Consider the following 12235-nt stretch of genomic DNA (forward strand, 5'->3'; position numbering starts at 1 on the left):
AAGAGTGATTGCTGAGTGTGGAGCCAGAAGTAAACCCTTGGCACCACCGGGTGTGGCCCAGAACAAAAAAACAACAGAAAAAAAAATCCAGAGATAACCTCCCTGGCAGTGCTCAGGGGATCTACCCAGGGTGGCTGCATGCAAGGCAAATGCCGTAGCCCCTGTTGCTCTGGCCAGAGGCATTAGGCTTAATCCCCAGCACTAAGGCAAAAAAAAAAAAATGGGAGATTTTATATCGGGTTTAAATACCTTATTGATTCCATTTATGTGCCATGTTATCTAAAGATGATGGCGAATTTTGGTGTGGTTACACAAAACTCACTTTCGATAAGATTGCCATGTCCTCAGTTCGGTCTTCCGTGATCTCCCTTGAACACATCTCCTGCCAGCTAGTCACTGTTTCTTTGCTTACCTGTTTCCGCCCTGGAGAAGCCTGTGTTCTCTCTCCAGCACACACTCCTCTCTTCTGTTCCCTTTGCGTCTTTCTAAATGAGCGTCAATAAAATTTATCTTTTTTCACGCGCATGAAGATGATTCTCTCCCTAAGCTGGCAATGTTGAAATGTTTTTGGTGCAGCTGGATCGTTACAAGGTACTTAAGGAGCAAGTTAGAAGGAAAGTGGCTGTAATGACCCAACAGCTGGAAAAACTGCAGCGGGAACAGAAGGCGGATGAAGAGAGACTGGCATTCGAGAAGCGGAGATGTGGAGAAGTAAAGGTACCTTAGTTGTGTGCAGTCATGGTTCACGATGATTGGCAGTGATACTTTATTCCTTTTTGTATTGATTTTTCAGCACATAAATGGATTTCCATCAAACATAAGCGATGCATTTTAAAATTCTGTTCAGTACCAGGTGCTCTTCCGTGGTCTGGGATACATCCTAGGGCCTTAATCTATGGAGTCAGTGCCTTTGCCACACGTCTATCTATACCATGGTAGGCATAGGAAGGAAGCACGAGTTCTTTTCATTGTTGGCTTTAGTTTTGTTTGGGGGCCACACCCAGCTGTGCTTAGTGGGCTCGGGACCATGTGGGGTGCCGGGGATTCAGTCTGGGTCTGCAGTGTGTAAGGCAAGCGCTTTACTCACTGTCTCTCTCTCTGCCCTCTGGTCTCTTCTGAAATGCATTTTGAGCGTGTTTTAGACCTGTGCAGTTAGGGGAAAAATAGATAAGGGTAACAAAAGTGAATTCCCTGATATTAATGCAAAGTAGTTTTGAAGTGTTAAGGGCGTGGTGGCTCATCCCTCTCGGAGAGCCCGGCAAGCTACCGGGAGCCTGGCAAGCTACCCGTGGCGTACTCGATATGCCAAAAACAGTAACAACGATGGTCCTCGTTCTCCTGAGCCTGAAAGAGTCCCCAATATGCCATCGGGCTACACTAGTATGTGACAGGGATGAATGGAAACGTTACTGGCGCCTGCTCAAGCAAATCGATAAACAACGGGGTGACAGTGATAGTGAAGGGTGTGGCGGAGAGAGCGTCATCATCAGCATCAGGGGTGACTCAGCGCTGCGTGGTTGTTTCACCTCAGCGTGAGATAGACAAGGCTTCTCTGTGTTTGCAACTGATGATGGACCATTGGTCAGTAGTGAAATCTTGGAACTTTCCTGGACTTGAATTCTTTATTTGTACAATGAGGACCAGTATACCTCGTAGTGATGGGCAAGTTGAGTGAAAGCGATGAAATGCCAGGTCTTGGTAGGGGCTTTCTCTTTTAGGCCTCATGACCTCTTTTTCCATAAGCCTGTTTATCCATGGTTTGATATAAATAAATGTGTCATGCTAGTAACTTTACAGCCCAATTCTGACGGAACTAAGGACAGATCATCCGATATTAAGCAGTTTTTGACTCTACCCAAAATTTGAACACTGTTTTTCTAGTAAGAGTTGTAATAGTGAAATGGTTCTGAATAATAAATATATTTAATTATAATAAAATTTATGTTAGAAGGGCCAGAGCAGTAGCACAGTGGGTAATGTACTTGCCTTGCACACGGCAGACCCAGATTCGATCCCTGGCACCCCGTGTGAATGAGAGCCAGGAGTAAGTCTTGAGCACCACTAGTGTGTCCAAAAAAAAAAAAAATAAAACAATAAAATTAATGTTATAAATTTAGAGGGGACAAACATTTCTGGGTAACTACTCCTTTACACCTCACAGCACTGTAGGAGCCATAAATATAGCTCGGTGTAGCTTGAATAAGAATCTGTCTTATTCAAGCCCTGGGCTTGAGTCCGACCTCCAGAAAGTAACGTACAGGTGGATATTTATTCTGAGGTATGAAGAGGAACCTGAGGGTTTAGATTTCAGAATGAAATATGTCTCTAGAAGTGACTGATGTTTCACAGAAATAAAGGCAGTGGGATTGCAATGCAGTGTATGCCATCACCAAGCACTGCTCTACACCCAGTTTATGTAAGGCTTAAACAGCTTTAAGAAACAGATGCTACATTCTTGTTCTCTGGGTTTTCTTTTTCCCACGTTTTCCGCCTTGGTGATCTGATGGATCTGTACTCCCATAGCTTTAAGTACTGTCTGCCGATGGCTTCCAATTGTGTATTTCTTTTTTTTTTTTTCTTTTCGGGTCACACTCTTTGGTGCTTAGGGGTTCCTCCTGGGTCTGCACTCAGGAATTACTCCTGGTGGTGCTTGGGAGACCATATGGGATGGCCGGGGATTGAACCCAGGTCCGCCGTGTGCGAGGCAAATACCTTACCAACTGCACTATCACTCTGGGCCCCGCAATTGTGTATTTCTTTTGGCGGGGGAGAGGGGCACAGCCAGCAATGCTCAGGAATTCCTCCTGGCTCTGCACTCAGGAATTACTCCTGCCAGTGCTCAGGGGACTAAATGGGATGCTGGGGATGAAACTTGGGTCGGCCACGTGCAAGGCAAACACCCTCCCTGCTGTACTATCGCTCCGGCCCCTCCCAAATGTGTATTTTAAATCATGACTTCCAAATCCAGTGCATCCAGCTTTTTCCTCTGCATCTCCTACTGGATATTGAATAGACGTCGAAACGTAACTCTCAAACTGACCTTCTGATTCATTCACCCAGATATCCCCCACATGTGGTCCTTACCATCTTGGGGGTAGCTGTTCATTTGCCACTTACTCAGGCCAGTAGCCTTGGACTCCAGCTTTCTCGCAAATTCTGCTGGCTCCACTTTCAAAATCCACTTCTCTCTGGGTCAGTGGCTGCCGTCTTAGCCCAAGTGTCCGTGTCTTTGTTGGTTGAGGCCAGGAGGAGTGGTGAAGTGTGAGTTTTCCCTCCTCCACTGCAGCCAGAGCAATGCTGGCCAGAGCCAAGTCACATGACTGAGCTTGTTCTTGTGGAAGTCCTGAGGGGCGTCTCTTCACGTACAGACTGTGTGGGCGAGTCTTCGGGTGCCTTACGTGGACCTAGCTGGCATCCTCGTCTCCCTTCCCTAAGTTACTCTCAAACTTCCTTTTTCTGTATACTCTTTTGGGGGGGAGGTGGGTGTTGTCACAGCCGACAGTGGTCAAGGCTGACTCCTGGCTCTCTGCTCAGGGGTCACACCCGGCGGGGCTCAGGGAACCACATGCGCTGCTGTGGATCGAACCTGCATTGGTCTGCTCTTCTATGGCTCTGGCTCGTAATTTACTCTCACTCATCTACCTTCCCCCTCTAGAATGTAAACCCTGTAAGTGCAGAAAGTCTGTTGTATTCACTGACATGTTCCAATATTCCAAGCTACACTTTGATATCTGTATGCCTATCTGGCATGACTTATGGAACAGGTGATCAGTAGTACTTGTTGACTTTATGAACTTTATGGAGGAGGAATCAAGGCACGAGATAGCTCACTTGACTAAACGTTCTGTGTGATGTCAAACACCGTCCCCAGAATGAATCTTCTGCACTGCGGGTCTCATGGCACTTTGTGATTTGGTAGACACAAACACAAATATGTGGGGCTGGAGAGATAGCACAGCGGGGAGGGCATTTGCCTTGCACGCGACCAACCCGGGTTCGATTCCCAGCATCCTATGTGGTTCCCTGAGCGTCACCAGGAGTGATTCTGGAGTGCAGAGCCAGGAGTAACCCCTGTGCATCGCCGGGTGTGACCCAAAAAGAAAAAAATAATCTGCTTGATTTCTGTCACATTATAAAGGTACAAGTTGGTTTCTGTAAATGTTCATTGCATATGTTTTCCTTTCTGTATGCTAATGGAAACGCCTTCCCATCTTGGAGTTGAAGGGTTAAGACAATTACATGCCACTGACCCCTAGTTCAGTCTTTGGCACCGCACAGGGTCCCCAAGCCCCTCCAGGAATGACTCCTGAGCCTGAGCACTGCCAGGTGTGGCCCAGAGATCAGAATCAGACACCATCCCCCAAATCCCTGCTTTCTTTGCGTGCTGACTTCTAGGCTGACCCACCTCCCAAAGATTTTTTTCTTTTGTGTTGCTGGGATTGAACCCGGGCAACCCACACGCAAGGTCTGTGCTCCATTTCTGCACTGTTTCTCTGACCCCTCGCTCTCCGTCCAGTCCCTTCTCTGCATCTCCAAAAATCAGCTTGAGGGAACTGAAGATAGTACAAGGTTGAGGGCAAATGTTTTCAAAACGGCCGTCCTGGCTTGACCCCCGAGCACTGCTGGTGCAGTCCTGAAGGCCCCCTAACGCTGCTGGGTCGGACCCTGCTAGCGTGGCCCGGTCATTTCCCAGCACTGCACCCTCAGGTTCTCACTTCTAGTCTGTTTGGCCAGGAACCCCCAGTGCGGTCCCCAAGCCCCCTGAGCACTGCTCTGGAGGTCTCCCCACACAAAAAAAGGGGGCTTCAGGATCCTGACTGCTAGGCCACCAGGGAACTCTCAGAAAAAGAACCTGGAAATAATTTCTTTCTTGTCTAATCAGTCATTGTGCTTGAATCTCTCAAGACTGACTGGGTGGAAGGGAAAGTACAGACAACGGGCCCAAGGCTGCTGACCTGAGCTTCTTAGGGCCGGACCCTGACCGTGCCCCTCCTATACCTGGACCTGGTAGATGCCATTGTTGGTTCAGGTGTGGTTCTCTCTTGATTATGAAAACATCAGAGATGAAATTGAGTGTCAGATGGAGACCTCTGTAACCAGATCACGTTTCCGGATCTGACTTCCCACAGATCCAAGACTGACTGCTGTACCATTTGCTGTACCGTATGACTCTCCCACAGCTAGGGCGAGCATGGTCAGCCGATACCCCAAGTCCACAATGTCCGATCCCAGGCGTCTGCATCTGCCTCATTATGCCTCCCCAAAGCCCACAGGACTGGCGTACCCCCTTGCGGGCTAGTAAGAGGAAAGGGAACCTTCCCTTTCACGGACTCTGGCCTGGTTCGTTTTCTGAATAGAGCCTGCCTGCCAGCCCGAGTCGGATCTGAAATGATCTCCACCCTGACCCTTCCAGATGTTTGCCACTGTGATGGACCTCACCTGAGGTTGACAAGCTGTGGGAGTCACCAGAGTAAACTCTGAGGTACAGGCGTTTCCAGTCGACTAGATTTGCTAGTCCTTCTTAACTGTTTTGTTTTGGGGCCACACCTGGCAGTGCTCGGGGCTTACTTCTGCTATGGGCTCAGTGCTCACTCCTGATGGGACTCAGAGGACCATATATATGGAGTACTGAGGATCAAACCCAGGTCCGCTGCATGAAAGGCAAGCGTCCGATTCACTGTCTTTCTGGCCCCACAAATACATTTTTTTAACCTTATCACTTCAAATAGAATTATTCCTCTATTCCTCCTCCTCCTTCTCCTCCTCCTCCTCCTCCCTCCTCTCCCCCTCCTTTTCCCCATCTTGACTCTGACTGGAATTCTCTCGTGCATTAATGAGATTTCATCATGGAAACGTTAATTTTAACATGTGTTACTTTCTGGGACTGGAGAGATCGTACAGCGGGGAGGACGTTTGCGTTTGCCTTACACGCGGCCAACCCGGGCAGGATCTTCTGCATCCCATGTAGTTGCCTTGAGTCCCACCAGAAGTTATTCCGAAGTGCAGAGCTTGGAGTAGCCCCTGAGCATGGCCAGGTGTGACCCTGAAACAAAGCAATAAAATGTTTTTAAAAGTAGAAAAACGCAAAGAAAAGACGAAAGTAGCTACGTATAATTACAACGGATACATTTCAAATTCAGAACCACTTACGATCTTATATTAAATAGGAGGCATAGAAGTTCATATTAACTTGATTAGAAGCTGTCAGAGGAAGTAGTTTTATTGTTGAGAATCGCTGTGATTAATCTGAGGTTTCATTTCCTATTTTAGGAAAACCTAAAACAAACAAAAGAACAAATAGAAGATCATAAAAAGCGAATAGAGAAGTTGGAGGAGTACACAAAAACATGCATGTGGGTAGAGTAAAACTAGAACGTTCTCTCGGCTTCTTTGAGCTCAGAGGCCAGTTAGGGTCCTGGATATCTGTCTGGTGATTGCTCCCACTTCTTTTTCCACGGTCTGTATATGGAGCTTCACGTCCTCCTTTTTTTGTTGTTGTTGTTTTTTGCTTCATTATAAATATTTGAAAACTGTACTTAGCCATATAGTAGAAAAATACATATGTTTTGAAAGGATAGATACTTAACAGTGGCGAAATAAATTTCTTTGGTCGTTGATAGTTAAAATTTATGCCATGAAAGTTAGCATGATCAACGTATTCTGCCACTGCATTTCTTTTTAATTTGCATTTACTTGTTAAATCCATGATAATTGCTCTGGTTATTCCCATTTATTCTTTTTTTTAGTATCCAGAGATATGTGCATTTGAACCAACAGAGAATGAGCAAAAGTTTCTTTGTCCATCTTTGGTGTTAAATTTGGGATTAAATTATTCATCATTTAAAATTTGGGGCTGGAGCAATAGCACAGTGGGTAGGGCATTTGCCTTACATGCGGCTGACCCAGGTTCAGTTCCCAGCATCCCATATGGTCCCCCGAGCACCACCAGGAGTAATTCCTGAGTGCAGAGCCAGGAGTAACCCCTGAGCATCGCCGGGTGTGACCCAAAAAGCCAAACAAATAATAAAAAATAAATAAATAAAATTAACAAGAGTCCTCCATTACTGTAGAATGCCAGATCAGAGTATAAATTATATTCTGTCATTTCTAAGTCCTGGTTTTTCTTCTTCGTTTTTGCTGCATATTCTTTTACTGTGTGTAGGGATTGCTTGAAAGAGAAAAAGCTGCAAGAGGAAACCCTAGTGGATGAAATTGGAAAAACAAAATCAAGAATATCTGAAGTTAACGAGGAGTTGAATGTTATTAGAAGTGATTTACAGAATGCTGGAATTGAGAATCATGAGGGAAGACGTGAGCAAAAGAGAGCAGAAATCCTGGAAAACCTTAAGAGACTGTACCCAGATTTGGTGGTAATTAGAAATTAATTGAAACAAAAGGGCTGAACATTATTAATCGGAATTTAAATCGTTCACCATTATTGGGAAGCAAAGTTATTAGAGAAACGTTACATCTGGGGCCAGAGGAAGAGCGCTCAGAGGGTGAGCACATACTTTGCGTGCAGGAGCCCTGGGTGGGTTCAGGCCCAGGCACTCTGAGGTCCCCTGAACACTGCCAGGGATGGCCCAGGCACACCGGCCGTGTTGTCACTCTGGCCCCTCTCTCAGATAGTTTAAGGCTGGTCCATCTAAATGAACATTTCGTAACAAAACTTAAACAATGAATGAAGCTCTGTTAAATATTGCTTATAATTTTATAAAATTAAATATTGGTCTACACTACTTTGCTACATTAGAAAGAATGAAATATATTCCTCACTAAGATATTTCATTTTCTCTCTTTTTTGTGGAACCTGCCTAGTTTGGAAGACTGCTTGACCTGTGTCACCCTATCCATAAGAAGTACCAGTTGGCGGTCACTAAGCTTTTTGGCCGGTATATGGTGGCCATTGTTGTGGCCACGGAAAAGGTGGCAAGGGATTGTATTCGGTTCCTGAAGGAGGAGAGAGCTGAGCCCGAGACGTTCCTTGCTCTAGACTACCTTGATGTAAGAAATCTGTACTGTTTAGTTAGTCATGAAAAATTGCTCTTAGCCTGTGTTTTTATTGCCTAAAATGTGGTTTTGGATCGACAAGAGTCCTAGCTTCCATGTCAGCCAGTCATTCCAATAGCAAGGGTCAGTGTGCTAATGGGTCTGGGTGTTCTCCCTAATCTGGTTTCCCATGATTCTGACGTGATGATTTTCCAGACGCTGCTCTGCCACCACGTTTCCAAACATCTTAGGAGAGCCCCTCCGTCCCTCCCCCCAGTAAGCACCAAGCCATGAGTAATGCCGGAGCAATGCCACGTGGCCCAAAAACAAAAAAATTTAAGAGAGGGGCTGAGGGGTCAGAGCAATGGTACGGGGGGGGGGGGGGGTGGGTGGGTAGTGCGTTTGCCTTGCACTTGACTAACCTGAATTTGATCCCCAGAACCCCGTATGGTCCCCTAAGCACTGCCAGGAGTGATTTCTCAGCTCAGAGCCAGGAGAAACCCCTGAGCATTGCTGGATATAGCCCCAAAACCGAAACAAACAAAAAAATTTTAAAAACATCCTCTAGAGTTGCACTGCTCTGACCTTGAATTCCAGTTCTCCTTCTTGTATTTTTCTGCCTGTGAAATGGAGGGGTTAGTCTTGACTGAGTTAGCACAAATAGTCCCGTGAGACCCTCGCACAGTGCATGGCACAGGGAAGAGACTTGCCGACGTTCCCTTCTGCCTGGCCGTACTCACATGGTCCCATCTGCCCGTTGAAAGTTCTTGCCTCATTGTTAATCTGCCTGTTAAAACCCTGTTTACTTTTTTCGACTTATTTTTTTCAAGGCTTTAACAAAAAATAGTACAGGGTCAGAGAGACAGTACAGAGAGAGAGGTAAGCTGCATGCAGCTGGCCCGAGTTTATCTCAGGCATCACACGTAGTCCCTCAATACCAACAGGAGTGATCCCTGAGCACTGCCAGGTGTGGCCCCCAAACAAAACATAACGTAGTACAGAGGTTATAAAATATAAGGAATGCTCCTACCCCTTCTCTGTGCCCAATTCCTGGAATGTATATATTTTAAATTGCTTCTCTACGTGCAGATTTATGTAAATACATACTCCCAGGTAGATCTTTGCTTTTTTTTTTTTTCCAAAAAGAGAGCTTTCATGGCATGGCATTTTCAGTAACGAATTGCCTGTACATTTCTCTCAGAGAAAGTTTGAAGCCTTTCCTTATCACTTAAGCCTACAGTGGTATTTTGAGTTCCATAATGCCATTCTTTCAACACAATAAATGAGTATTGACTCCTGCTAGATTTTATGATCTTAAGAGCATGAAGATTTTCTCAGTTGTTTTGTCCAACTAGTTAGAGAATTAAATTTAATCATATAATGCATTATTTATGCGCCTGGTAAATTTAGTCTTCTGACTTGTGAGAGCGTGTTTTAGTTTGTTGGTTGGTTTTGTTTTGGCATTACATCCAGCAGTACTTGCGATACTCCTGGTTTGGTGCTTCTGAGTCAGTTCTAGTGGTACCCTGGGAACCAGGTGGTACCTGGCCTGAGCTGGGCATCCCACGTGCAGGGTGCTAACTCCAGCCCTTTGCACTATCTTCCCTGGCCCAATAATTTGCCTTCTTCATTTTTTTATGGTACTGATGAAATCAAACCTAGTATTTCACACATGCGAGCTGAGTACTCTGTTGCCAGCCACGTCTCCTGCCCCTGTGGGCTTTGTTTTATGGTGCCAGGGTTGAACTTACGGTCTAATGCGTGAGAAGCGTGTGTCCTGCCACAGAGCTGTGTCATCAGCAAGGTCATGTGGTATTTGGAGTGTTTTTTTTTTTGGGGGGGGATCACACACAGTGATGCACAGGGGTTCCTCCTGGCTCTGCACTCAGGAATTACTCCTGGTGGTACTTGGGGGACCGTATGGGATGCTGGGAATCGAACCTGGGTCAGCTGCGTGCAAGGCAAATGCCCTCCCCACTGTGCTCTCTCTCCAGCCCCTTGTGTAGTATTTCTTAAACACTCTGTGTGGCTGGGGATCAGCTCAGTGTCAGAATGCATACTTCCTAGGTCGGAGGCCAGGGGCTGGATTCTTAGCACCAGAAATAAAAAACAGACAGCATCGGCCACTTCGGGGATATAGTTCACCAGGTTCTTACCAAACTGTTGTTGTCAGAATGCCCTGTCACTCATCCGTCTAACGGGGAAGAATCAGCTGAGCATCTGGTTCCATCTTGGACTCTCTGATGCATCGTGTGTTTTTTTAACCGTTCAGATCAAGCCCATCAATGAAAGATTAAGGGAGATTAAAGGCTGCAAAATGGTGATTGATGTCATAAAGACTCAGTTTCCTCAGCTGAAGAGAGTGATCCAGTTTGTGTGTGGAAATGGTCTTGTCTGTGAGACTGTGGAGGAAGCCAGGCGCATTGCATTCGATGGACCTGAACGACGGAAGGTAAGAGGCTTAGTGAGCACCCTGGGGCTGCTGGAGGCTGCCTTTGGGAGATGAACACAAAAATTATGGCAGTGTTTGTGTATGCTGTGTTTCACAAGGAAACTCAGCGGAGGGGCCAGAGAGATCAGACAGCGGGTGAGGCATTTGCTGTGCACGCGCTAACCGGGTTTGATTCCTGATACCTCATTTTGGGTCCCCATCCCACTGCTCAAGGCAAGCGCCCTCCCAGCCCCCTTGCCTTCTCTTTCTCTTTTTTTTTTTCTTTTTGGGTCACACCCAGCGATGCACAGGGGTTACTCCTGGCTTTATACTCAGGAATTACTCCTGGCGGTGCTCGGGGGACCATATGGGATGCTAGGAATTGAACCTGGGTCAGTCAAGTGCAAGGCAAACGCTCTACCACCTGTGCTATCTCTCCAGACCGTCTTTCTCTTTCTTGACACAACACACGGCGGCTTGGCGTGGGGGTCCCGGAGGCCGTCCCAAAGCTGCTGCTCACAGCACTGTACTTGCAAACCTTCTCATGGCCACACAGATGTCAGATGAGCCTCTTGACAATTGACCTCCCGAGTGGCTGTGGGGCCTGGCGGGTGCCTCAGCTCCCATCGCCGAGTGCGTGGGCCTCTCCCTTCTAGACCAGAGGCTGTGTAGTGTTCACCCCTTTCCTGATGGGAGCCAGCAGTTGAGGCCTCATTGCCCAGCTACGCCTGGTAGGGAAGGGGATTTCCGGGGGCCTCCACAAAAGCCACATGTCACCCTGAGGCGTAACCTGAACCCTCAGTGGAGTCAGGTAGAAGCCTGGGTAACTTGGAGGCGCCCCGCAGGCCTGGAACGCTTGCTCTGTGGTTCCCTTCTGAAAGAGACCTGGGTTTCTGTTAAACGAAGGTCATTCCTACTCTGAGAGGTCCAGCGAACATCTGCCTTCTCCAGAAAATGTGAATCGTTCTTGGGGCTCGGTTAGAACCCCACCCTTGGCTTTCTGCTTCCAGATTACTCTGACTGTCCCTACTCTCTCCTCTTCTCATATCAGACACACATTTCTGTCCTCTGTGAGCCTGATTCCCGGGGGTAGGTCACTCCAGCCCTCTGTGTAGACTGCCCACGCAAACTCACTGTCGTTTTAGCCATGTCGTGTCACCTGCTTCGGTTCCTTCATTGATAGTCTCTTCCCACTCTGACTAATTAATTAGAAATATTTGCAGAAGGCTGAGAATTGTTTTCATGTTTTCATTTATTCAGAGAGATAGCACAGCGGGTAGGGCATTTGCCTTGCACACAGCCAACCCGGGTTAGATTCCTCCATCCCTCTTGGAGAGCCCGGCAAACTACCGAGAGTATCCCGCCCGCATGGCAGAGCCTGGCAAGCTACCCGAGACGTATTCAATATGCCAAACACAGTAACAAGTCTCACAATGGAGATGTGACTAGTGCCCGCTCAAGCAAATTGAACAACGGGAGGACAGTGATAGTGACAGTAATGCTTATACAAATTAACTGTTAATCTTATTTTTTTTAATTTTTTTTTTTATGTAGGAGTACTGCTATTTATTCACACACTAATTAGCTGATTGAATTGGGCATGTACTCCACCTTACTTTTTTTTTCATAATTTTATTTATTTATTTATTTTTGTGACTTAATTTTAGACCTTGACTTTATTTAAATGTTTTTCTAGTTCCATATTCATAATCATTTTGAAGAATATGATATTTTGGTGTCTTGATGTTATTAAAGTTGCTGTCACAATATGCCATAGATGTATAATGTTAAATTCTTTGAAGTAAATTTATGTAA

At 46.4% G+C, this 12235-nt stretch overlaps 1 protein-coding gene across 2 annotated transcripts in view; it reads left to right on the plus strand.

Moving 5' to 3' along the window:
- SMC1B (structural maintenance of chromosomes 1B) overlaps positions 1-12235 on the plus strand; it is a 53207-nt gene that overhangs the window by 13697 nt on the left and 27275 nt on the right. For both annotated transcript variants that reach the window (XM_056107002.1, XM_056107003.1), the window contains exons 7-11: positions 577-717; positions 6271-6353; positions 7163-7370; positions 7819-8004; positions 10262-10441. In XM_056107002.1, coding sequence (XP_055962977.1) covers positions 577-717; positions 6271-6353; positions 7163-7370; positions 7819-8004; positions 10262-10441 — 798 coding nt within the window. The remainder of the gene's footprint in view (positions 1-576; positions 718-6270; positions 6354-7162; positions 7371-7818; positions 8005-10261; positions 10442-12235) is intronic.

Source organism: Sorex fumeus, unplaced genomic scaffold, assembly GCF_029834395.1.
Source record: "Sorex fumeus unplaced genomic scaffold, SorFum_2.1 ptg000153l, whole genome shotgun sequence".
Classification (NCBI taxonomy): domain Eukaryota; kingdom Metazoa; phylum Chordata; class Mammalia; order Eulipotyphla; family Soricidae; genus Sorex; species Sorex fumeus.